The 27,197-nt window shown below is 40.6% G+C and overlaps 3 protein-coding genes across 5 annotated transcripts in view; all 3 read right to left on the bottom strand.

Moving 5' to 3' along the window:
• The window catches only part of CPE (carboxypeptidase E), a 55,504-nt gene extending 53,636 nt beyond the window's left edge, over positions 1 to 1,868 (bottom strand). The window contains 3 exon segments of the mRNA XM_059844490.1: positions 1,261 to 1,635; positions 1,638 to 1,760; positions 1,763 to 1,868. Coding sequence (XP_059700473.1) covers positions 1,261 to 1,635; positions 1,638 to 1,760; positions 1,763 to 1,868 — 604 coding nt within the window.
• Positions 1,869 to 8,796: 6,928 nt separating this feature from the next.
• Positions 8,797 to 17,620, bottom strand: MSMO1 (methylsterol monooxygenase 1). 2 transcript variants are annotated; one of them, XM_059844489.1, is made up of 6 exons: positions 17,526 to 17,620; positions 15,175 to 15,492; positions 13,989 to 14,137; positions 13,139 to 13,265; positions 11,285 to 11,439; positions 8,797 to 9,743 (listed from the first exon to the last, which is right to left on the bottom strand). In XM_059844489.1, the coding sequence occupies exons 2-6, from the start codon at positions 15,427 to 15,429 to the stop codon at positions 9,536 to 9,538; spliced, it is 894 nt and encodes a 297-aa protein (XP_059700472.1). In that variant the 5' UTR covers positions 15,430 to 15,492; positions 17,526 to 17,620; the 3' UTR covers positions 8,797 to 9,535. The 2 variants fall into 2 exon arrangements, with proteins under 2 accessions (XP_059700472.1, XP_059700471.1); XM_059844488.1 differs by having other exon boundaries at positions 17,415 to 17,554.
• An 842-nt stretch (positions 17,621 to 18,462) lies between these two features.
• Positions 18,463 to 27,197, bottom strand: part of KLHL2 (kelch like family member 2) — a 54,002-nt gene continuing 45,267 nt past the window's right edge. For both annotated transcript variants that reach the window (XM_059844486.1, XM_059844487.1), the window contains 6 exons: positions 26,780 to 26,977; positions 25,937 to 26,038; positions 24,885 to 25,013; positions 20,485 to 20,625; positions 20,192 to 20,335; positions 18,463 to 19,582 (listed from right to left, as the gene is read on the bottom strand). In XM_059844486.1, coding sequence (XP_059700469.1) covers positions 19,554 to 19,582; positions 20,192 to 20,335; positions 20,485 to 20,625; positions 24,885 to 25,013; positions 25,937 to 26,038; positions 26,780 to 26,977 — 743 coding nt within the window. In that variant the 3' untranslated portion in view covers positions 18,463 to 19,553. The remainder of the gene's footprint in view (positions 19,583 to 20,191; positions 20,336 to 20,484; positions 20,626 to 24,884; positions 25,014 to 25,936; positions 26,039 to 26,779; positions 26,978 to 27,197) is intronic.

Raw genomic sequence — 27,197 nt, 5'->3', positions numbered from 1 at the left:
TGCCGAGCATGTTCCAGGAAATGTTTGACACTGTCTATAGCTTGTATGTGGATGCAATCCATAGGAATTTTTCATATACTGCTGGATTCCCTTTAGCTTGGGCTCAATAACAAGCCCCTTCTCACATCACTGACACCAAGAGAAGTGTGTCTCCAGGAAGAGGCATAGCCCCATCTCAGCTGCACAGTGTGCTGCTCTTTTTGTCCCTTTCAGCTGGCTTGACACAACAGTCACATAAATGAGCTATAGCTGCTGTTCCCTGGCAGCATCACAAAATCCCAGAATTACTGTTAACTCTAGTGTACAAATTACACAGCAGCAATAGATTCATTCTTAGCTTTGGGATCCTCACACCCTCTTATCAAGATGGCAACACACCACAAAGAAATTTTTCAAATTTCGCTGCATTGCCTAAATTTTTCATTCCAAGACAATGCTTTCCGATCCTGCCTTCCTCTTACAGCCCCCTTATGCCCACTTTCCTATAACCTTTAACTGTGACCCTAACATGAAGTCTTTTGAGGACACAAAGCAAGGTTATATTCAGGCCATAAAGCAGAATATTAAGCACTAATTGTATTGGCCAAATCCCCGGAGAGCCACAGAAGCCACACCTCCACCTAAAAGTCACGGACTTCCAGACCCGTGCCGTAACCCAGAGAGGGAAATGTGAGGACATGTCTGCAGAGGGCTGATGGCTAGGCCAAATGAACCGAGTAGCCCTCACGGTTAAGCCCTTTCACAGAGTGACATTAGCGACACTATAGATGCTAAAAGCGGAAACAATGAAATTGACACAATCTTAGGTGGAATACAAGCGCACGGCATCAATCACATTCCCTTTGCTCAAGGCGTCCCAGACTCTAAGTACGCGCACCCACGTATGCCGAGGCACCCGTGCCGGCTCCCGCAGCGTGCCGCGGTGGGCGACACAAGCCCGGGGACAGCCTGCCCGCGGCACGCCGCTCCCGCCTCACGCCGCTCCCCGGGCGCTGCGGTTCGTGCGGGGAAGGGCGACGGCGCCTGCCCTGCCAGCGAACCCGCGCCGGGCGCCCGCTCCGGACATTTCACGGGGAATCCAGGCGTTTCTCGCAGCAACGGGCGCTAAAGGCAGCGGCACAAAGCCGCTCCGCGCCGGCTGCGGACGGTGGCTGACAGCCGGTGCCGCAGCGAGCGCTCCGGGGACAGTGCCCGCGGCGGCCGCGCCCGCCGCCGTTACCTGCGCACAGGTGCGGGCGGCGCCGGCCGCGCCCCCCTTACCGGGCTCGTGCTCGCCGGGGCGGTCCGAGATCTCGATGACCAGGAGCTCCCGGCCCTCGGCGCTGCGCCCCACCGTGTAGATCCTGCTGATGGCGGGGCACTGCAGCCACACGGCCACCAGCGCCTCCCGCAGCTCGGCGTAGCGGTGGTACTCGAAGGAGATGCCCTCCTCGGCGCTCAGCCGCCGCCGCCGGCTGGCGGCCCCCGCCGCCGGCTCTGCCGCGGCCCGGCAGGCAGCGAGCACCGCGCACAGCGCCAGCAGCAGCACCCGCACCGCCATCCCGCCCGCCTGCTGCTCCGCCAGCGCCGGCGGCACCCAGCGAAGGAGGGAGGGAAGCAGGGAGGGAAGCAGGGAGCGGGAGGGAGCGGCGGGCGGGGCGGGGCGGGAGCGGCCGCTCCGCCCCGATCCGCGTCCCGAGCGCTCCCGCGGAGGGCGGGCGCCGCGGCCGCGCGGTGCGGGCGAAAGCCGCTCAAGCTGCTGTCATCAACCAGCTGCGATAAAAACGCTGCGAGAATCCGGGTGCGCGCTTTCCGCACCGCCTCGTCAGTCTATGCGGTCCCTGCGGGTTAACCCGCTGCCACAAATGTAAAGTAACAGCGTGCTCCATGAATGATTCAGTGCTATTGCAGGGCAACACAAGTGCATTTGACTGACAGGGAAAACTATAAACCGTCATCTGCAGGGTCGCTCTGCTCCCCATTTATGAGGCGTCTTTGCTGCATTATGGAAAGGACATGATAAAGCAAGACTTATTTTTTGATACTGACAGAGAGCACACTCCAGTCAGCTCAAAGCAAATGCTCGTGTGAAGAACCATTCACCATATATTAATAAATCCGTTTCTTCTAGACCACAGATACTACAGGACTTCTGAAGCCTTGTTCTTTTCAACTTGCCTTCATAGCCATAGCTGTTTAGATTATGTTGAAACAGCCTGCAGAGGACGAGTTCTGAAAGCAAAAGGCTAAATGCTAAAGAGCAACTTCCATATCAGGTTGTTGATTTGGGATTTGGAGATTTTTTTTGCTTGCTTGTTTTTGGTTTTTGTTTTTTTAAGAACACAGAGACTTGCTGGAAAAATTTGAAGTTCAAAATTTTGAAAAGTACACATCCACCAATTCATCCTTCTACAAACAGAATTTTGTCTACAATCATATAATGTATGTTTATTCTGATCTTCTAATTTATAAGGGTGAGCCTGTATAACATCTCATTCTATCACCAATTAATGCTGAATCAATTTTCAGGAAGATTTTTTTTAATAACCTTTGGTGATATTATGGGTATTTTCCTAAATTGTGGGTGTCTACTTCAAATAAGGTGATAATGGACACAATCTCTTCTAGGAGAATGTTTTCACTGACCTTTGGTGATGTACCAGCTCAAAAAATGATCCCACATCTGAAACACAGACCTGAATGTACAACTGTACATAAATACTTGAATATCTGTCTCTATTTACCTATACTCATTACCTATACTTGCTATCTTCTAGGGCTCTGAATGTCAGTCCTGAATGTTTCTTCATAGCAAGAACCAAAGTTGAGCCCTTCCACTTCTCAGGATCTTTCAAAGCCAACTGGGTTCAGAAGCTGCCCTGCCCAGTTTAACTCCAGGCAACCACATGCAAAGGCACCTTCAGAGCACTCTTTGTAGCCTTCAAATCTTCATTCTTATTGCTAGAAAACTTTTGGAGATGCCTGTCATAGCATGTCCCACTAGCTCTGAGGTTATCACAACACTCATTTGCACTAACTGTTTCGCAAGACCTGGACATAAAGAGACTCCTTGTTATGGTGTTTTCTCTGACCAAGATCACTGTTTGAATTTAGGATCACAAAAAGGGTTCTCTCTCTGATTTCTCCCCTTCCTAACAGCATTAATTGGACTACATTTAAAAAAAATTGTTTATGACATCACACTGCTTTAGAACAATGTGTAAAAACATGTGCAGCCCTCTCAGTGCTCCAAACAGGAACTGCAAGTAATGGTAGCTGACCTAACATTCAAAAGATTCACCTTCTTTAGCAGTGCTGGCTACACTCATCACCGGTTAAATATTCCTTGTTTTTTCATGACTTTTCCTTGCACTCAATATACAAAGTAAACAAATCTGCTGATGATGGTTACATTATCATTTTCTGGAAGAACTTTCTGATCCAAAAAGCCTCCCTTTTGTTCTCTGTAGAAATTGTCATTGGCTCCTCTTCTAATTTAATTGACCAAAATACATCACTAAAAGATACAAGTAGGCTGGGAAATCGTCTATTTATTTTCATCTCCTCCAGCAGTGAATTATTATTCCACTACATAAAAGTAGTCTCACACCTAGATCTGAATGGATTTACTTCTGTTTTCATATTTATTCACCCCCACTCTCAAAAAACTTAAGACAATGTGTATGTATAAAAACACATGCATATCTTGTGTAAAGCGGGGTGGTTTACATACTATCAAATATTTGAGTTCACACATACTAATTTATTTTTAATAAGGGATTATAAAACAATGTTTAAATTCTCAGACAGCATAGGAGCATATGCAGAACTGAGTAGGAGGAATAAATTGATGTCTTCCTTTGTATCTAATCCTTCCTCCTATTTTCCATAGTTCAGGGATGATTATCTTCAAAAGCTAAATTTCTTTGTAATATGTAAAAAGTTTTGGCACTTGCCTCAGTCTCAGAGGAATGCTCCAACCCCAAGGGCATTCCCAGCCTGTAAGCAAAACCAGGCACTTGGGCATGGCCTTGTAAGCTGATAGTAACAAGAGCAGTTAGTAGAGCACAAGTGCTCCAGGAAACCTACTGATCAACAGATTTTAAATCTCCTTTACCTCTCTCTTATATCTGAACACAGTGCAGCAAATAGTAAGTTATATTTTGCCAACAGACACAGCCTAAATAATTTGGTAATTACAAAAAAAAAAAAAGCATTTCCCAAAGTACTTATTTATAGACAAATCTACATGTACACAAAACATACATATAACACTCACATATTTACAGATTGCTTCATTCCTTTGGCCAAATAGAATTTGCTGAATCAAATATTCCAATACTTTTGACTTGCCTGAATCTGTCTTTTTCAGCAAATCATTATTCACCAGGAATATTTTCCAAAATAAACTCACTCACAGAATTTTGCTAACAAGACTTACAAGTCTTTGAACATTTTTTTTATTTGTGTGACAAGACAAAAAGGCTAAGGCAACTATTTCCTTTTATTAATCAGAAAGATAACCCTAAATCTATGCCCATTACAAACAACTGAAGAACATCAGAACTCCTAAAACTCCTAAAACATATGGAACATCAGAAATCCTAAAATGCTCTATGATTGAGAGCAGATATTTACATTATTAGTAACAAACTACTGCTAATACATACAGCATGGAAACAGTAAACTTCTCTGGTTTGTCTTTGGAAAGAAGTTTTAATGCTAGGAATAAAATTACCCCATCAATTTAAAAGAGAGAACAGTTGATCTCAGTGTTGACAAACCAGGCAAGGAGATAGAGATAACTGAAAGTGTTAGAAGATTTTACAAAACTTACCAGAGTGCTGATTATATTCCCATATACTACACCTGACAGCTGTGGTCACTTGAAGCTGTGTCTTCAAGACAGAAGCATCTATTTCCAACCTTCAATATGTCTTGCATAACTCAGTGGCTCTATTACTTGGATAAACTTGCAAAACAGGGTTGAGATATAGGAAGCTGAGGCTTTTCCAGTACCTTGAGAAGGTCATTAATGTAAGGCAGGGCAAAAGAAACACCATTACCAAGAAAAAATTTAATAATAAAAATACAGAGAAGTCACTTATGCAGGAGGTTACAGAAAAGGAGAGGGGAAAAAACCCTCCCACCTTCCAAATTTTTTACTGCAAGACCAAATCTTTTATTGCCTCCAGCTGTTAGACTACTCACACATGTTACTGAAACCCAACCCTATCAGGTATTTAGAGCTGTTCTCTTGCTGAGTGGTGACCATCCTATACATGTAACAATTCTGCATCGATACTCTATAGACTGCAACTTCAATTTCATACAGAATGTATTTGACATTTACACCTTCACAAATAGCAGTGACTTATTGCTGCCTCTTGTTCAAGTTTGCAGGAGTAAGAACTGTTCCTGGGATGATGCTAGGTCCTGGATATTGAACTGGAATGCTGTTTCTGAGAGATGTTACAGCCTGGCTCTGGTGCCAAGTACTCACACTGAGAAACTGCCATGCAGGATCGGGGTGAGGGCTTGAAAAACTGGCTGATAGGGCTTTTTAAAAGTGGTGAATCATGATCTTAGAGGAACATTCTTCTGGTCTTCCCCAGGGACTGGTATTTCTAGTCCAAGGGTTAATTTATTCAGTGATTACATAAATGTGAATCATAACTGATTAAAATGTGTGGATGACAAAGTATGGTGAATAATAAAAATATAGCAGCTCTGGAATGTGATTTACTTGGTAAGTCAAGCACATTTAAATATTTCAGAGCAGCAAATTGTGAATTACACTTAAGAGCAAGAAATGTAAAACACAGATGACTGTCTGGCAAGCAGCATTGCCAGAAGCATCGAGAGATCATTAAAGCTGGGTAATGACTGTATTTTGCAGTGCAATGCTTAGACAGAAAGATAATGATTAAGTGGGAGTATGTGATTGTATCACAAGGTGGTCTAAGAGAGAGAACAACGTGGACCCACAGTTCTGATATCTACAGCTGAAACAAAACTGAAAATTCAGAGACAAGCCAAAGAAGTGATTTGAGAAACAGAGGGAATGCCTTACCCTGGAGGATGATACCATCTGGTGAGCTGGTGAAAAGTAAATTGAAAAGTGATTTGACTACTGTGTTTACTACCTTCACAGACAGAAAATTATAGCAAGAACTAATGACACAAAGTTGCCTTGCCCCTGGACCGGCCAGTTACAGGTTTCAATGAACAAGATTTGCCAGGGGGGGTGCAGCTGCCAGAGCAAGAGAGGCATCCATAATAGGGGCAGAAATTTGGAGGCAATTAACCAGACACTGTGGTTAACAATAACTATCAGTAGCCAAAATGAAAGTTTCAATAAGGTAATTTTTCAACAAAAATGAATATTAAAAATCTAGAAACATATCAGTTTAAAAAATTATCACAAAACGTAACATAACTCTGAGGAAAATAAATGAAGTGATATAATCTTATAATCACAATATCAGTATTAATATTTTCTAGCACACTGTGCTGTAGTGTAAAATAAACCACCTTATTTTGTATTTCACATCAGCTGCCAAAAGCAGTTGATTATTTTGCAATCCTAATTGTTATAATAAAGTTTATAATACTTTTCCAGTTTCCATGGGGTTTTTTGACATTAACTCCAAGAAATTAATTCATGGTTTACATAGGACTTAATTATTGTCATATCCTAAAGGCACAGCACTCATCTGTTATTTCCCACAGATGAGCTTTAATTAAACTAAACCAGACTTTCAGGGAAAGATAATGTAGTGGAAAGTGTTCCTCCCCCACTGATTCCCCTGTCCTACCATACTTGAGAGTTAAATCTGTCTCCTTGTTAAAGAAGATAAAGGACAACTGATAGTGTAAGGTTTTGTTATGCATTATGAAGACCCAAAACTGTTAACCCATATGTGTATCTTTTTTTACTATTGCACAAAAACCTCTTTATTTTCAGATCTGCACATACTCTGTAGACTCACAAAATATGGGGGGGGGGGGGGGGGGGGTGTGTCAATAAAGCCTCATTTAATAAGGGCTTAAAATCTAAAAACTGTAATTTCCTCACACAATTCTTCATTTGTATAAAAGACACAAAGTAATGAGGTAGGTCAATTATGCGCCAGCATCACATTCAGCAATAAATACAGGGTCCTACATTTGAAAAAGCAGTAGGGTGGTGGTAAAATGCAGGCCCATCTGAGTCCTGAAGAAAACAAGCCTGTGGTTTTCAAATGCAAGTTTCTGTGTTGAGAGGTTCAGCAGGTACATTTTTGTTCCACAAAAAGAAATTTATAAAGCACAGCTTGCACAATTCTCTAGGGTTTTGTTAAAGAAAGAAGATCAAAAGCAATGATGTGATCCCACTGTACACTAAGGATATACATAAAATAACCCAAAAAACTAAAATAGCAATGGGTGTCAGAAAAACATGGATTCAACTAATTTTAAAAGGTCCAAAAACCCCCCATGCTTGCTTCCCTAGATGCATGTTTAAACTGCATTCTTTATTTTTAAACCTCTTGAAGAATGGAATATACATTATAACTTTGTAAGTCAATCTCATCATGTTTTTAGCACTTTGCTTCAGCTTTCCAATAGCTGAGGAGACACCAAGCTTTTACAAATACCTTTACTGGAATATTTAAGCAAGTGGCTCCCAGTTGTGCATAATTTGGGGCAGTGTGAGTGGAGGCATAAGCCAGCAGGCTGAGAACAAAGGAGTAGAATGATGTTCACAGGGAAAAGCTGAAGCCCTGAAAGCTCCTTCTGTTTTTAGGCTAATGCTTCAGTCAAATAAAGCAAAGTATAGCTGAAGCTGCAGGATGGGAGTGGAAGTTGACAAAGCAGAGGATAATGGCCATCTTTGAAATCTGATTAAAGAGGCTGCTTCCACCACAGAGAGTTCAGGCAGGCAGTGCAGATGGATTCAGCAAGGCTTAAGTACCAGTCCCTGCTAAAAACTGAACAAGACAGGGATTTCAGTTCTGTTCACCTGCCATAGTCAAATATATTTTTTTACTTCTTTTCAGAGGGAAGAGGACGAACACTGTATTTCAACAGAGATACAGATAAAGAAGTAAAAGCTCCTAACAAAACACATACAGAAGAAGAATCTGAACTACTTTCACATCTCAAGTAATATCTGAGTCATTCTGCATGTCATTAACACCCTGCTTTATGTTAGAAGCCTGATCTGTCTGCACTTTCACTGGATTGTCTGTTTTGACAGTTATACCAGATTGCATGTGAAGCAGCACTAAAATTCAGGTGTGTTCTTGAGTAAGCAAAACACTGAAAAGTTGTGTAAGGGACTTGTCGAGTAGTTGAAGTGGTATTTGAAGTCTGAAGAACAGCTGACATGACAGTATGAAGTGGAAGATCTTTTAGGGGTTTAAGCCCTTCTGAAATGCTTCACTGTTATTTCCCGTGCAACAGATAAACACTTGTAGTAGATTCCAACATATTAGACTACAGCTTCTGTGACTAGTGCAACTCAAGCAGCAGATTTTGAGAGTCTAGCTTGTGATCAAGCTGCAGCATGAGAATGCCCTCATCCCAAAAGACACTGCTACATTGAGCAGATATGTATCCAAGTCCTTCAAAACAAAAAGCGGCAGAATTTATGTGTTCTCTGCTTCCATTTCTCACTGTTGCCTCTGTAAGTAGTTTAACAGATGGCACTGCTGCAAACCATCCTAACAAATAATGCTTCTTCATTAAAGAGATGGAGAGAAAGACCCTGTATCCTTCATGGTTTTATCTCAGCTTTATGTTTAAAAGCATATGAAAAGTATAATACACACATCAAACCAAACCACGTTTATTTCATCAGTCACAAGTGCAAATATAGCAACAAGTCAGATCAGCAAATTACAACACAGAGAAGAATGTAATGTAAATGCTAAATACACTGACAGACCAGCTTCAAGAGAGCAGCAAAAACCAGTGTCTTCAAATAAAAATTTCTATTTGTTTTACCTGTAATCTAAATAACATAATAAATCTAGATCAGGAATGTCTCTGATAACTCATGTTTAGCCAGGTATTCTGTTATTAGCAGTTCACATTATCCAGTGTGCAAAAGACCTGTCCAAGCTTCCTAGTAACAGACGTTTTGGTTTTAAGCAACTTTTACCCAATATTTAAATAATACAGTGCTGATGCTAGTTAATAACTTCTGCTATTTGATATTATAAATTCAAGAATATATATTTAAAAAAACTAAGACCAACTTCAGTGTACATACATAATTCTACCCAGATCCAAAAATGGGCAACATTATAGATAAAACTGATTTTTCTTGTCAAAAAAAAAAAAGATAAGACACAAATCGTCTCTAGTTTTTTCCATCATCTTTAAATCTGTAGTTAAAATATATGCAGTACTTATGTATAAAATAGAAAACATTCCCATTAGAAAGATACTGCAGTTCAATTAACTGTTTTTCCCTACCTCTTAGTAGCCAGGGAACAAGATTTATGCTAAACACCCAATCACTATTTTGCTTCACAGAAAAGCAAAAGTTGACTTTTACACTGGAAATTTAGTTAGCCTTCTTCTTCGTGACGCATTGTTTCTTCTTCTCTTTTTCTTGGTAGGCAATGAATTGAGAGTCTGTACCAAAGAGTCTGTCCCACCATGTGAAGGTCGAGGCGTAGTTGCCAATGAAGTTCATGTGGTGGAAATCATGGAAACGGGCCCCAGCGTAGAAAGGCACCAAATGGAGAGGGTTCAGCGGGACATCGTAGCCACTACAGGGCAGCAAAAAATAGAAAAGCAACTAGGGTAAGGATTTTTCTGAGACATAAACTACAAAATATAGACATTAACTTGTCATTTTTATGAAAGAAATATATTTTACAGTATTCTTAGGTCCTAAGGTAATCACTATGATACTGGCTTAACATGAAAACAAGTTCCCTCCACTCCCAGCCAAATGACTCCATAAATTATCCCACAATGGCTATGGAACTTGCTTTTCAGCTCACTTTACTAGGCAGTTAAAAAAAAAAAAATTAAGCAGGTAACTTAAAAAAAAAAAAAAAATCACAGTGGCTGCCCTCCTGCTGGCTTAACAGTTTTAACTTAGAGGGAGGAAGGAGGAACAAGAAGTAACATTAAGTGCAAGCTATGGCCATCAGCACAGCAGCTCATCAGAGAGCATCTCAAATCAACAATCATTGTATGCCTACTCTTATTTTCAGCTTACTGCAAGTTCTTAAAATGTTTAAAATCCAAATATATGATTAAAGTAAGATTAAAAGCAGAACAGTGTGCTTTAGAGGGATTCCAACTCCTTTGCTTGGTAGTACTGCAAAGCCTCTTACCACCACCTAGTGGGGAGAGTGCAAGGCAATTCATTACAAACCCCTCATGTGGAGAACAAGCTAAAATGATAATTATAATAGAAAATTTGTATTTTTTCTCAGTGAGTTTATGGTATATCACAACATATACTCTGGGAACTCTACAAGCAAAACATGACTAAACCTGGAATGCTTTATACCATGAATTTACCGGTAGCTTATGCTCCATTGAAACACCTGATACTCAACTTGCAATAAGACACTATGTGCTTCATAATATATTTACAAATGCAAAGTCAAGTGTTAATACTATCATTTCAAAAATAAACTATTAGTGTCTCCTGCCTCTTGAACACAGGAAAGAAAATCTCATTCATGTGTAGATGAACTAAACTAAGCCTACTGGGATTTGCCCTAAGATTTTGGAGCCAAATTTGTCAGTTCTACTACAGCAACATGAAGTCTTGTCCTTTTTATTCACAATAAATAAACAAACAAATAAACAAAAGAAATGTATGCATTTGTTTTAAATAAACAAAAGAAATGCATGCATTTGTTTTAAAGAGAGTCACAGAGCATGAAGTTTCTCTTGAGTATGAAAACAGTCTGACAAAATATTAAACAGAAAGAACTCTTGGCTGGAATATCACCTTTGGTAATTGATTTTTGGTATTCCAATATATATAAGATCACTTGCACACCAAATAGCAATAGCCAGACATCATAATCAGGTGCCTAGCTTCTCTAACCCTCCTTGAGATGCTCTAGCTGATAGTCCACACTCTTTCAATTAGCAAGACCTGCTCAAATACTACCTCAAAACAGAGAAGAGTGATAACTCCCCAGGTTGTCTCGTTCTTCATAAGACACAGAAATGCATTTTAGTGCAAAATAAAAGTACATCTCAGCGACAGAGACAGGTGAGTTTGAGACTGACGTAGGGACAAGAGAAAAAAACAATTATTAAGAAGCAACGAGCACCTCACCTGTGTACGTCAATGGTTTCCATCAAGCGACAGATCACCCACGCCCACAGAAGAACCACGTGGTTACAGAAAACAACAATTCCAATAAAAAAGCCAGCTCCAAGGATCAGTGTTTCCAGAGGATGAGCATATTCTGCTTGCATTCCAAATGGAGACTAGAAAAAGATAACAGACAGGGAACAGTCACCATTTTCAGTTTCATGTACTCCCAAATCAGAAGCACCATTTTGCAATGCTCTCCCTTTCCCAGTACCCCAAGAGAATACAGCAGGACAAACAGAAAAATCCTGTGGGCCAAGGGAATGGTATGACTGAGCAAGGGCCATAACATACATATTCAGCTCCTCTTTGCAAAAACAGTATTCCAAGGTCATAAGGATTATCAGTCTATTAGTGATTCCAAACACTTCACTATTAGCTGAAAAATTGAAAACTTTTGTTTAGGCTTACCATCACCCCAGGACAAAGCGTTATTTCAGGAATATTAAAAGTGTTTGGCAAACTCCTATCAGCTTTCCTATACATCCAGTCTTGGAAGCAGAAGAAAGAAGGAAGCCAAAATATTCTCAGAAGCAGGACTCACTTAGAAATTTATTATCAAAATAAAACATCCCTCATCTTTGACCACTTTTTAAAATAAATTTGTACCCCTCAAATGTGATTTTGAGATTGATATCAAACATATACATAAACACACACCAGTCATTCCAACATTTGGTTTAGCAAAAAAAGACATTCTAAAGAGTTTTCAATCACAGAACACCATACACAAAGAACAGTTTAAAAAATTTTAACCTAAGGCAGAAGGTTATAAATAAGATCATCAGAAAAAAAAAAATAAGTCCACTCTATCCTAAAGGATACTTTAAAAACTCTTTAAAAATCTCTTTTTACTGTCAGGGAAAGTTTTTAGTGAAGCAGCCATTAGGCTACAGATCGCTTCTGTGAGAACTGCTAACCATTCTCAAGAATAATGGCCAAAAGCTGCTCCAGCTAGAGACCTGAGGGGCTGCCAAGTGCAAGAGGAAGAGAGCAGCTGCTGCTGCAGATGTCTGTACATATGCATGCATCAATCCATACCAAGCTCCTCTATTGCTGGCAGCATGCATAAAGCATCCATGACCCAGCAGCTTGCAGTTTCCTTTTGGCACAGCCTAGGTTATACACAGCAGCACAGAAACACACAGCACTGACTCCTGGGCTCCCCAGGCAGTGCCTCCTAAACACATCACTATCATTTACAAAGTGCAAGCACTGCTGGATCTGACCTGGCTCCAGCCAAGTCTGGTCCATTGCCTGGCACTCAATGCCCGCTCCAACACCACTAAATACAGAACCACTCAAAATGCATGCTCCTGATATATTTGAGTATTTGAATTGCACAATGGGCCATACTAATTCCAGAAGCCCTCATCCAGAGCTGTAATCCCTTCCTTGAACCTAGTACATGATGCACACTGAGGTTGTGCAAGAGCTGCCTGTCTGATCACATTCTGGGGATTCATACGCTCTGGGTAGCAGCCCGCGTGGTGAAGAACTGATGAACAACCAAATCCAGACTGGTTCCCTTCCCCTACAATGAGACCTATATCTGCATTTTTAAAAGTCCACTTCAACTTCAAACTTTAGCAAGAGTGTGATCTTTCATTTCACTGAAATGAAATCAAATTACAGGAGGTGTTTTCAGAAACAAAATGGATGACTGCTCTTGACAAAGTGCCCAAGAAAAGGCATCTAACCACACTGTCAAAGGAATGCAAAATTCTTAGGTTTTTCAAATGAGATGCTTAAGTAAGCTCTATGAGACATATACTAAAAGCTATTATTAAAGAAAAAAAATCAAGTAATACATACAACAAACTCATGGTGAACCTTATGGATATACTTGTATATTCTCTTGTGATGCAGTAATCTATGCAGAAAATAGTGCCAGGCATCCTCAATCACTGCACATCCAAAACACTGGCCAACCAGAACATACCTTTAAAAAGCAGAAGATCTATTAGTTACAGAAAATACTAGCAGACATATGTTTCTGAAAGAGAATATAGTTTATATGCTAATAATGGTCAGGAATGTTTATACCTATTACGGACTAAAGAGCAGTGCACCACTGCTTTTTTAACATAAAAAAATACAAATTACTGGGTAAAAAGGCTGTGGTGCTTATCAGCTCATCAGTTGATATGTTGAAGTGAGTGAGCACACGTTAACTCACTTCAGTTAGTGTTAACCCACAGTTAGTGTAACAAGCTGTCATTTCACTATTACAAATGCAGTCTACAGAGAACCACCACAGAAGGTGTGAAACCTTGATACATTCTCCTTTGAGCAACACTCTTCTGCTAAGATATAAAACAAGGTGGATGGTAGAGATACTTAGGAGGAATAAAAAAATTTAGATAAATAAAACCCCCAGTCTAACATTTAACCCACCCTGCCAGGAATCTTGCTTTGCTTCCATAAATTTACTCCTAATCCCTCTTCTTTCCCAAAGATTAAAACAGCTTGGGGCCATTAAAAAAAACTTAGAAAATTCTAATTAGCTCTAACAGCAGCTAAGCAGCAAATGAAGGATGATGAACAAACACAGTTTACATTGCCAAAAAATTATTTCCTATTAGAGTTGAGAACACTAATTGTTAAATATTCTGCCTTCAACTGTATGTAACTCAGCATCATCATATCAGAAAAATCTACATACCATCTCGGCATATCTTCCCACCCATATGGGATGTTAAAATACTCTGTGAAGTAATAGGTACCACAAATCAGGGGGAGCTGAATGCAGAAGTGATTGAAGAGGAGGGTTTTGAAACATTTCCACTGTTTTTCCCATGTTTCTGGTTTATCCTAAAATGAAGCAAAAAGAATTAATTGTGTTACATGTTCCTGTTGTACACAAGCGAAGTGCTCCAAAAATTCATTTGGAGTCAGTTTAATTTCACCTTGGAAGACAGATGCCTTCCAGTAATACAGATTAACTCAGGCAACACAAATAACAGGGGACTGGATTCAGTTTTATCAAAACCTCATTTTTCTAGGCTAGTGTTTTAAGATAAGCTGTCTTGTCAGACACCTCCAAACTATTTTTGTTTTTTCAGTGTTTATAGTTAGCAGGAACATTTCATACTCAACAGTTTAACACAATCCAAGTTTTCTTTCCTTCCTCACCACAGAATGCATTTCCATTGCTAAGATAATACAAAAAGAGGCTGAAGAGACAAGCTTTTGAAGAAATAATTGTCTTGAAAACATTCCATTTTTGCAGGGAGACATTCTATCAATTACTGCAATAACTTCAGAAGCTGGTGTTATTAATTTCTAATTCAAATTATAATGAACATGGGGAAACCAATTATCTTTAGATACTGGATATGCCTTTGCCTCCAATTAGGAGTGTGTAATCCATCGCAGGCTTTCTTCATTGTAAAAATATTTCAAAATCCTTTCAAGAGCATGTGCATAGAGGTACTTCAAAGAAGAGCACTGCTATTAAAAAAAGCACACCATGAAATTATTTCATACAACTAAGACACACCTCTAACACCAGATGCCAGAATTCTATTCACCTTCCCTTTCTGATATAAGAACTATGTATATAAAACTTTACTAACAGTAAGACTGTCATACCCTTTCCTCTCTATAACACCATGGGGGAAAACATAACCCTTCCTCAGGAGAAAAAAAAAAAAACCCTCCTTTTCTTCCTCTTTCTCTTCTCATACACAGAGTAAATTTACTTTATTGTTCCCAGGATGTCCAAGTGACAGATGAAATGGAACCATATACATTGAGGATATTGTGATGATACACAGGATACTGTGATTGCATGCTCTGTCTGACAGGCTCAAAGACAAGTCAGTGTACACTTCATAACTTTCTCTTACCTGTTGAATTTTATACTTTTGCATGTATGGTATAAACTGAAAGATAAATCCTGGTACACACAGCAAAAAGTATGCAACTTCATGAACTATAAGTGATCCCCAAGTTGCAATCTGGAACTTTGTGTAGTTATCCAGCATGTAATTCCAGGCATTTTTAAATGGTTGCTGCAGGGGATTGTCAGGTAAGAAGGAGTCTATATATTCCACTGCCAGATAAGCAGAGTTCAAGATATTAACGCTGTCATTCATGGCCATGGTTCAATCTTAAAACATCACAATTACAGTTCCTCTGTCGTTGTCTGTAAGTAACCTGCAAATCTGGAGAAAAATTCAATAAACAGAAGTTAATCTTCAGAGAAAAAAAAATTACATGATAGAGTTGTTACCTAGTCTTAAAGTAAAAGCTGAGAAAGGACAGGAAAGACAGATTCTCTTCATACAGAATAGCCTAAAAGAACAAAGCTTTAGATTGGTTTGAGAGGCAAAACAATTTGTAAGGCAATCAGCTCCTGGGTTTTGAGATTATGTCAAGGGAGGAAAAGGATAAAGAAATATTAATTACTAGCCAAATTTTTATTTCAAGGCTTTTGCAGGATAATTATATTCTGTACTGAAAGAGCAATGGGAAGGTTCAAAAAATATTTAGTTTTAATTTTTAATTAACTGTGATTTCTTGATTATCTGGTCCCATTTTTCTCATGGCTGTGAACCAAAATCCCTGCAAATTACATCAACACCCCAGCTGGCTTGAGGCAATCCACCTTTCCCTCAGTAATGGGCTTTTCCTCACAGCTTCAAAACCACAGAGGCTGCATTTCTGCAGGTGCCCTGAACTCATGCCATTTCCACAGATTAGGCTCCTTGCTGGTTAGGCTTGGAAGGGACCTTTAAACATCATTTACAGTCCAACCCTCTTGGGATGGGCAGGGACATTTTTCAGGACATCAAGTGGCTCAAAGCACCATCCCACCTGGCCTTCAACCACTTCCAGGGATAGGATACACAGAACTTTTCTGTTCAACCTGTTAAAGAGTCTCAGCACTCTCATTGTAAAAAGTATCATTCTTATGCCAAATCTAAACCTATCCATTTTTAGTTTAACAACACTGCCCTGTGCTTTGTCACTACAAGCCCTAGCAAAAAAGCTCCCTTTATGTACCACAGTATGGTGTCCCTTGAACCTTCTCTTCCCCAGGCTGCACAACCCCTCCAACTCTTCCAGCCTCTCCCCACAGATGATGTGTCCTCTGACCACTTCCAGTGCCCTCCTCTGAACCCCTTTAACAGGTCCATCTTCCACTCTCACACAGGTTTGGAACTCACAGGCTAGAGGACACTGGTCTGTCCCCAGCTGGTACACTTAGGCTAAATCCACAGAATCACAAGGTTGGAAGAGACCTTCGATATCGAGTACGACCCGTTCCCTAACACCTCAACTAAACACGGCACCGAGTGCCACATCCAGTCTTTTTTTAAACACATCCAGGGATGGTGACTCCACCACCTCCCCGAGCAGACCATTCCAGTACTTTATCACCCTTTCCGTGAAAAACTTTTTCCTAATATCCAACCTATATTCCCCTTACGCAGCTTGAGACTGTGACCTCTCGCTCTGTCAGTTGCTGCCTGGAGAAAGAGACCGACCCCCACCAGGAAGTTGCAGAGAGTGATAAGGTCGCCTCTGAGTCTCCTTTTCTCCAGGTTAAACACCCCCAGCTCCCTCAGCCGTTCCTCAACACGTTCCTCAATCCGACACAAATCAGGTAACTGCAGGCTGGAAAAGAGCTCTGGGATCCCATGACCATGACCCACCTGTAACCCCTGACCCACCACCATCCTACCAACCAGACCACGGCACCAAGTGCCACATCCAGTCTTTCCTTTAACACCTCCGGGGAGGGTGACTCCGTCACCTCCCTGGGCAGCCCATTCCACTGTGTCATTAACTGGCACATATTAAGCAGCACACCAAGCCAACAACAGCACACCCAACAACATTAGTTATCGTTTTTCTTCCTTAGCAACAGCATCGCGACGCTGCCTCTTCTTATTGACAGCAAAAGCATCGAAGCAGACGCCGAGGCAGCTCACAGCCCGAGCTCCCGGGCGGACGGACGCGCAAGGCAATTTAACCACGGCCGCCACCCCCGAACACGCCGCCGGGAAGCCGAGGAGCCAGCAGCCGGGCTGCCCAGGGGCTCCTCCGTCCCGCCCGGCCCCGCCAAGCGGCGGACACGTACCGGCAGAGGCCACCCACGCGCGGAGAATGCCGAGGAGAGATGGGGACCCTCGGGGAGCCCGCTGCCCGGCACCCGCAGCCCCGCACCCCGGGCCGCACCCTCGCCCCTCACCTGGCGGCGGCAGCGGCTCCGTGTGCGCAACAACAACCGCCGGGCCGCCCGCGCCACCGCGCGCCGCCTATTGGCCGCCACCGCGGCCCCGCCCCCCGCTACCCCATTGGCCAGCGGAGGGCAGCGGCGCAGGGTCAGGCGGGCGGGGGGCGGGGCCGCGGCGGCAGCTCCCACGCGGCCATTGGCTGGAGGGGTGGAGTGAGGATAGTGAGACCCCGGCGCGTGGCCAATGGGGAGGGCGGACAGCAGGTGACGCGCACGACGCCATGGGGCGGGGCCCGCCCGGGCGCGGCCACGGCTCCGGGAGCGGCGCCGGGAGCGGCTCCGTGCAGCGGCCGTGGCCGAACCGGGATGGGGCCCGCCGCTTGCCGCCTCCCGCCGCGCTCGCCTGCAGGAGCACCGCGGCTGCGGACGGACGCGGTGTCACCCCTGCGGGTGCCTGTGCCCACTCCCTGCTCCCGCGTTAATGAAAAGATGGAAGTGCACAGGCGGCGGTGTCGTCATGGCAGCAGCGGCCCCAGCCGCATTCCCGGGATGGTGTCATGCGGGTGAAAGTGTGCAATTCCGATACAAGGTTCCTGTTCGCAGCCGCCGCCTCGCCCCACCGTGCGCCACACCGCACATGGAATTCGGGCACCTACGTGACTCCCAGCCCTGTCACCTGCAGTGTCACAGCTCGGACGCTTTCGCGGCAAGGCAATGGTGGCCGTTCGTGCACTCACGGACAGGCGCAGCTTTCAGAAACAGAACTGCGGCAAAACAGTGATGTTCACATGACTGGCTCCTAAACCTTAATAATTCTCAATTCGTTGGCATTCCGACCTTTAGAGCTCCAGCTTCTCCCCGCTCCTTCCCCCCCGCCCCACCCCGCCCAGTTTATTTCACTGATTATTTGGATTGAGACTTGTATTGAGAAACACAAGTTTTAAGCGAGCTGTTGGCATTAGGAAACAATGTACAAACTTTTATTTGAAGAAAATGTCTCAAATATGACAGTAGCTTTGGTCATGTTAAAAGGAGGCCATCCAAGAACAAATAAAAATGTGCTGCTGGATAAGCGTGGCCATATACAGTGTATTCAGATATCGGCTAATAGAAGCTGAGATTACACGCATAAATAGGCCTTTGTACCATGCAAGTTCAATGCAATTGCATACATTCACTATAAATTTTCAGTTATTTTCATGCCAGATCACCTTTTGGATACAAAGGTAAAAAAGAAGTAACATCTAAACGTGACCAAAATTGAACAGGAAAAAAAAAACCCTGTAAGTACAGACAACATTTTTATTAAAAAGATACTGAAATTACACCTGCTCAAGAAGTGTCAAACCATCTCTGATCTCCTTCAGCGGGAATTAGTGTTAAGCATTGTTACATATCAAAAAATACATCTCTGTTTTACAACATAGTACTGACATATTCAAAGTACTGTGCCAAATTATAAATAGTAAAATCAGGTTTTGAAGAGTTTCAGTAGAGAGCAACTTATGCTCACACAAACATATGCACATAGTAGTATAGTTACGTAATAAAAGTTTTATAAAAGGAAACAAATGTACCCCATGCCAGTTTGAATTACTGAGGTGGGATTCAGTACCTACAATGAAGACTGACAGTTCATTTCCTTAAATATATTTATTAGTCTCTGGAAAAAATAAGACAAAAATTTACTTTCACCAGAATACACACCATTCTTCACTCACAATCCGTTTCTCAGTCATGACTGACAGAAGCCGGTCCTTATGAAAGTGTTGGGTTTTTTCTGAAGACCTTGCAATAAAAAAAATGGTCCACCAGACTTCAAAAGTTCAATCAGCTTCTGCTCAACTGCAGAATAATCCTACAAATTGCTTCTACCTAGAGTAATCTTCATCATCTGTCATCTGTAATTGTAGACAGTCACATCTTCCACTGTGACTCAAGGTGCAGCTACAAGTAGAGAAGTGCTTAGATACTCAGTCACTTCAAATACACTTGTTGAAGACTGCTTCTAGTGCATAATCAAGTTGAAAATCCTTTTACTGATCATAATGGTTTGTCAATAACTGTAACACCTAGAGGGAGGGGGAGAAAAAGGGATAAATCTTTAGGCAGTATTGTTTTTAAAATCAAGAAAAAAATTAATATGATACATTGCAAATAGCATTTGACTGTGCAGCAGCAACAATGTACATATTTTCCCCTAATTTCTCATTGACACGAAGCTGTCTGAATCAGTGCCAAGTTATGAAAGTTTCTGTGACTAATCAAATTTAAGTTTGCTATCAGTGAAACACATCCTTAACATTCACTTAAATAACTCATTTGAAAAACTGCAGTTATTGAAGGAAAAGATTCCTGAAACAGCTCATTTTCTAAATATCAAATCCCAAAGAACTTTGGAATAGGACCTCTTAGATTGAGACACATATTTCTTGTTAAAAAAACTCGTCATACTGGAATCATCTTTCTGACTCACCATTTATGTGCTTCTTGATTACACTTTAATCCCTTTTTTTTTCTTTATAGTGAGTAATTATTTGAAGTCATCATTCAAAATGTACCATCAGATTCTTCCTACCCATTTTATTATCTTAGATTTTACCTTAGACAAGGACTCTGTGTGGATGCTTTGTCAAATGTTATACTTTAAAAAGTGTATTAACAATATCTATATGCCTTACCTGCATAGCTCCTTCCTGTACTCATACAAGATGACACAACTGTCCATTTATCAGTTGTTGGATTATAATACTCCACTGTTGATAAATTACAGGAACCGTCATCTCCTCCAACTACATACAGGAGACCATTTACAGCACAAACACCTGAAAAAGGGCAGGAAACCAAAATGAAAATTAGTAATTGACTCCCACATCCCCCCCAAAAGCATGTTTTTTTTATGAAAGCAGCAGAAATCCAGGTACATGCCATTCACAATCGACATTGGCACAATTTTAGTCATCGTTGTACATACCTGCATTCCTTCTGCACATGTTCATGTCTGCAACCTGCTTCCACGTACTGGCAATGGGGTCAAACACTTCCACACTTTTTCTTACCAAAGGACCATCATGACCACCTACTGCATACAATAAATTGTTTAACACACCAACACCTGCAAACATATGAAAATACGCAGAATTAACCAGAGATTTATTTGAATGATACAAAGGAGAAACAACAAATATGTCAGCTAACACAAATCCTTCGTTAAGTCAATGTTGGAAACTATTTCAGAAAACATTTGGGTCAGGATGCATTAAAGCAGAGAGACATTAACTACAGCAAGACACTGATAAAATGCCTTGCGTGCCCATCTACCATATCGCAGCATACAAAGACCAGAGCTGTTCTGCAACAGAAGATTTAGAAAATTTTGGACGAAAAATGACGTGCAGGAAAATGAGGCTTGTTGAAATTTAGGACTAATTAGAAGTGACAGTAAATGAGACAATGTGCTTAGCCAGCATAACAGAAATCTGACAGGATGATCAAGTGTAAGTGAACTTTTAGAAAGTAAAAGCTGCGCAGTACAGAGGGTAAAAGCTGAATGGATAGACATTATACAATAGGGATGTTTCCACTGAAGTGTTGGAATACCTTGTAAACAGATGGAACAGAATTAAACAGTTAGCAGTGAGTACCTTCTCTGGGATTTGAAGAACACCAAGCGTCTTTGAACCAAGCTTCAGTTATCAAAATATCCAAAAGGATTTTTAAAGGGTGTCCTTTAATCCTAAGGTCTCCTTTACTTTACAACAAAAGTTTATCAATCTGTGAGCTTGGAATGAAGGTGTGAGTAAAGCTACATCTACCTACTTGCTATTTGGCTGCACGTATTGAAAAGATGGAAATGGGGGAAGCAGAAAGAAAGGCCTGTTTATTTATTACTCCCTTTATAATGCATTATTAGAACCAAAACATAATACATTTCAGAAATGTAGGGGGTTTTTTTTGCATTAAAACTTCTGAGTGATGGACCATAAAGACAACTAAAAAAGCACTTCTATGAAAGTATACTGGGAAATCTAATAAATGCCACATTAAAGACTATGAAACTCAAAGCAGAGATACAGATTTGCAAAGATAGCTCATAAAGTATTCCATGGAACCACTTAAAATCTTTTTAAAGGGAAAGAAATATGAATGCAAAAAATCAGGAAAGTCCCTCAAAGAAAAAAAAATATTGGAAGTAAGAAAAAAAAAAGGAGAAAAAAAAAAGGAAAAAGAGAACCCCAAGACCTTAATAACAAGCTGAAATATCTTTAAAAACGTATCACTAATTTTGTATTTAAGAGCCATTTCTATATGAAGAGAAATGACTCCTGCTGAAATGACTAAATTTTCTTATTAAAGAGACTGATTTTAATAATTAAAAGAAGAGAGGAAGGAAACATGGAAGCTAATTGGTACTGTAAATCTGAAAAATAGCTTCTTGACAGGACACTTATAAATCATGCTATTTAGGGCTTTACCAATGATATTCACTACTAGCATTTCCCCATATCCTTCCCAGTTAATTTAATTCCTATTTTATTGCTATTATTTCTAGCTATCATGCCACAGTATAGTATGACAACTTTTCTTTTTCCCACTCTGATCACACTTTATTAGAAAGGAAAGTACAACATTCATCCTTTGTAGAATTAAACATTGCAGAAGGAGGGCTAATATTTTCAGTTTAAATATGGGATGTGACAGAAATCCCCCCACCCATGCCTTCAATAGAGTCACTGGCCTTCCTATTCAGTGTGTAGAGCTTTCCCTCTGCCACATTGCCACTTTTTTCTTTCATAGCTCCTTATTTTTAATAATGTCTTCCCTTCCTCCATGGTGCTTCATTTTCCCTTAATCCCACACCCAGTTTCCAGGTCCTACCTTATTTCTTGCTCCTTCCGTCTGTATCCTCTTGTTGCCGTCTTCTGAGTTCTCTTTTCTTTGTTATTTTTCTTTCCTGCCCATTTTTCAGGACCCTGTCTTATATCTCTCAGCCCTCCCAAATGGCCTATATCTGGATCTGAAGTTCCTCCTCCCAATATGTTGCTGGAAACAGATCTGTCCCCGTATTGATCAACTGAGAAGCAGTGGGTACTAAAGAAGAGTAACTGAGGGTTAACCTCTGAAAAGTTGCTTTTGAGTGAAGCTGAAGCAGTAGGAACAAAAGAGATGAGCTTAAGTTCTTTGAGATGACCAGACATCCAAAAGCTGAATACAGGAACAAAATTTTCTTTAGTTAGCCCCCGTAACACCACCAGGACTGATTGCCAGTTGAAACAGTTCTGGTGGGTTTGGCTATTTGGCCTCTACAGCCAAGCTCAACCAACAGCCACGATTTTCACATGACTACCCACTCCTCCATGCAAAAAATGTAATTTTTCATGTATTTAACGGAGTGGCACAGAAGAATGTTGATTATTTTACTCAATTATATGAATCTGGAATAACTGTCTACATTTAGTTTTCCTCTCCATTTTGTTTAATCAGTGGACCAGGTAAAAGGCAGAAGAGAGTTGAATAAGCAAATACAGGGACAAGGGAAGAGAGGAGAGGGGCAGGAAGATCCCAGTAGTTAGTTAGTATATTTAAGGAGTGGTAGAAGAAATTCAACATTAAAAAAAAAATCTGAAAACATCTACTATATAAATAGGCTACATGCACAACGTTTGCAAAAACAGAGTATCAAAAAATAAACACCAAATGCTGAAACAAAATGTGTGTGCAGGCAGATTGCAAAATAAAACTTTGTCACAACCCACCAACACTATTTGTCTTTAAAATTATTCTTGTACCTTGCCCATTTTATATAAATATATTCCTCAAAACTTGCCAATATTAGACAGGAATATTTTCCAGTACCCTTACTGCAACTCTGTCCAGTTTTTAATCCAGAATTGACTTCCGAGAAGCACAGACTGAGTTACTAGAAGTCTCACAAGGCAACTGTGTTTTCTTGAGGTATAGTGTATCATGTTTCCTTCATTATCATCCAAGTTTTAGTTTAGAAATACAATTGAAATGTGACTTCTAGTAATAAGAGTTATCAGCTTGCTGATCTTGTACAGATATGGTGGAAGTATCACAAACTATCTTGATTTTAGTAACAAATTTAGTACTTTGATAGATTTCTTTTGAAATTATTTGAACTTAATTTAAACATTATCACATAGGTAAAAACTGTTCAGAGTTAACAAAGAATAATGGAAGGTAAGATGAGAAGTTGGGGTAATTATTAATCATATACTGAGCATACTAGAAGTCCATTCAGATTTATTTGTAGCAATATCTCTTCCCGTTATGAAGCACATTATTGCAACCACCAGTAGATACTTGAAGGGTGTTGCTAAAAACCACCACTAAGTACTTGGCAAAAAAGTGACTTAATTACTAAAAAATAAATGTAGAAAATAATATCATGGAATTTGACTTGAAAAAGTCCATGGGAACGCATCTAGAGAAATAAAACAACTTCTGCGAGTTGAAAAAACCTGAAATACCAAAAGACAAATAGAGGACAGTGAACAGTAAATGAGATTCAAGTCCATAATATTAATAGATAATGAAAATGCTAAAGTCAATTTGGAGCTGTGGAAGCACCATTTCATTAAACAAAAGTGGAATACCATAGGCACTTTTAAAGATGTCTTTAAAGAGAAATATACACACTCAGAATTGCAAGAAGGAAAAAAGAAATCCACAAAAAAAAAAAAAAAAGAGAGAAGGGATTGTCAAGATTATAGAGAAATAAATGGATATACCTTGGCTAAATGATAAGGAAGGATAACATGCAGTAGGCTGTACATGTACAGAGGATGCAAACACCAGGTGATGAGAAGAATTACTGAAGGTGAAATAAAGGGTACATAAGTGGAAGTAATAGGATGAAACCAGTAATACAAACTTAGGAATGAACAAGGACAAAATTTCCTGCAGTGAATCAGAATGCAGAACAAGTCCTCCAAAGAGGTGGAAACCTAGTCACAGTTCACACGTAAAGTCAACCTGTTTTAATAATCAGCACTAATTGGCAAAGAGATCCCTGTAGAAAAGACATTTTTTCATCCTTGCTGTATAGATTTTGATACTTAAGAATTGAGGTGATAGTGATTATTACAATCCATGAATATTAGTCTGTATGTTAAAAACCACCAGAAGTTGTGGGAAGAGGAGGAATATGAAAGTATGAAAAAACAAAGAGGGATATTTACTCATAACAGACTGAATCTTACTCAGTGGAACAGTTGTGCTGTGTATCAGCCATCTAGGACTAGCACATTCCATTAGATTCAGACTTCAGCTTACCTTTCATGTTTTTAGATACATTTTAAACCCACGAATTTTCATCCTTGCAAGGACAGCTGATCCTTGTCCACTCACCTGCTCCGCTCCGCCTCGTGCTCATTTCTGCGACATAGCTCCACTCGTTGGAATTGGCATCGTAGCATTCCACTGAACTAAGGCACTGCCGTGACGCTCCGTCGTAGCCACCAACAGCATACAGCTTCCCTGGGGGAACCAAAGGAGCCTGCCAGCTGCTAATGTACATGCAGGGACTGCCACATCGGCCAAGAGGAAGGCATTGCTCTCCAATTAGCTACTAATCAGCACCTGTCAATCATTTACTGAGAGTCTATACTGTAAACACTTTCGGTTAGCATGCCACAGATCTTGTTGTTTTTAGGATGTAAAAGGCACCCAGTATCTAACAACAACAATACAAGTCAAAAGATTTTAAATTGCCTAGCTGAAATACAAAGGGAAGGTTTTAAATTAGGCATTGCTCAAAAGCAAGCTAGTTCAAGAATGTTTGATACTGGAAGCTCACAAATAGGCTTCCTAGGAATATCAGAAATATAGCTGAAAATCACTCACACAGTCTGCTTTTTCAGATTAGAAACAGCAGTTGTTCCTATGCAGTTAAAGCAGACACCCACCCCTAAAACCGTTTTAAGATCCAAGAGCCAAGCCAGGCCTCCACTGTGCAAGTGACATCCAGGCTATTCACCACCAAGCTGACTGAAAAGTCAGCAGTTTTCCTGGCACTGCCCTTGGGATTGTCCCCAGCATGCAGCCAGCAAGGTCAGCTGCAGATAACAGAGCTGACAATACAGCAGTGCTGCATCACTAAAGACCAAATGATAAGGTCACCACGTCAGCTCTCTGACTTTGCTGACACACATAACCTAGAGCTTAGCAAGGTTTTCCTCAGTTGGTCTCAGGCACAGCTGAAGCTCTGAAAAAAAAATTTAAAACTACTATGCTAAAAACTAGTCAAAGCCAAGCAGAATGATTACATATTGTTCACACCATTTCAATTACAAGGTTGAGTAAAAACATAAATCTGAAGTATGTTTTCAGAAATAAGAAAAACTAGCAGGGTAAATGACTGCATTCTCCTCTATTCTTTTTTATATAATTTGTCAACTTACCTCCAACAACACCTACACCAACACTACTTCTTCTTGTGTTCATTGGAGCTACATGAAACCACTCGTTAGTCTTTAAGTTGTAAACTTCAACTGATGACAAACCTATGAAGACAATGTAACATTATGTCTATAAATCTAGGTGCAACAGTATCTAGCTTTCAGAAAACTCTTCATATCTGAAAATTCAAATGATTTCATTTTAAGTATTGTTACATACTGAACATAAAGCACAACTTTTTAGGCAATTAGAGTCAACTCAACTTTATGTCTGAAAATGGGCAAATTACTGAAAACTTCTGTGGAGCTGTGAAAACTTCTTCCCTGGATTATTTCCTTTCTTTTTATTTAAGACACATGCTTTCTCCTACATATGATTCTATAATAGCTATTAAGCAAAAAGATCACTTCTGCACTAATTGTTTAATTCATCTAAGTAGAGAATGAACAGTGAATGTCTAAAGCCTTCTCACAGGTCAGAAAAAGCTGATTATAATCTTAAACTACATGAAAATGCAGAGATCAATTTCCTATGCAAACAGGACTAAACAGACCAGATAATTTTTCTCTCATATCTTCCACAAGTTAAGGACACTGACCATAGAAGGAATACTGGAAGCAAACTTGCCAAAAGTTCACTAGTCTTTAAACCTGAACTCTTAGGAGCAAATAGTCCTCTGTTCAGGTAGGGGGATGTGACCACTTAAAGACATTCCACACCACAAGATGCTAGGCTACCCTCATGCTTGGTTTCACCACAAGTACCAGCAAAAAGAGGCATTAAAATTTGAAACAATTATGTTAAGAGTAGTCAAAGCTGTTCAGAAATGTCTCAGGCAAACATACCTGTACTCCCATCAAATCCTCCCACAGCATAAAGAAGGCCATTTAACACAGCTGCTCCCAGTGTGCTTCTCCTGTCTTGCATGTTAGCAACACTTGTCCACTGGTCCTTCACTGGATCATAGGAATCTACTGTACGAACTCTCAAAGAGCCATTGAAACCACCAACAGCATAAACCATGCCTCCCATGTACACCATTCCTAGAGCAGGGACATGGGAGGAAAGATGATTGTTTCAGTCTCTCTGCCAATTAACTATATTCTGTAACTCTTTTCTGTACTGTCCTAGTATGCAGATACTTGACACAAACTACAGTATTCACTACATTTGCTGTGCTTTTGACAGTCCCCTAGAACCACACTTCATTCAGATTAAGCCCTAGAATTTTTAACATTTTTTGCTAACAATGCACATTCCTGA

Source organism: Haemorhous mexicanus, chromosome 4, assembly GCF_027477595.1.
Source record: "Haemorhous mexicanus isolate bHaeMex1 chromosome 4, bHaeMex1.pri, whole genome shotgun sequence".
In the NCBI taxonomy this organism is placed as follows: domain Eukaryota; kingdom Metazoa; phylum Chordata; class Aves; order Passeriformes; family Fringillidae; genus Haemorhous; species Haemorhous mexicanus.
This window is presented reverse-complemented; position numbering and strand designations above follow the sequence as displayed.

What these genes read in the sequence shown, in the direction of transcription:
- MSMO1 (XM_059844489.1), bottom strand. Translation starts at nt 15,429, where the DNA reads ATGGCCATGAATGACAGCGTTAATATCTTGAACTCTGCTTATCTGGCA. An exon ending in AAAAGTATAAAATTCAACAG is followed by an intron (nt 14,138 to 15,174) that starts GTAAGAGAAAGT and finishes GCTTCATTTTAG; the next exon opens with GATAAACCAGAAACATGGGA. An exon ending in GAAACCATTGACGTACACAG is followed by an intron (nt 9,744 to 11,284) that starts GTGAGGTGCTCG and finishes GCTGCCCTGTAG; the next exon opens with TGGCTACGATGTCCCGCTGA.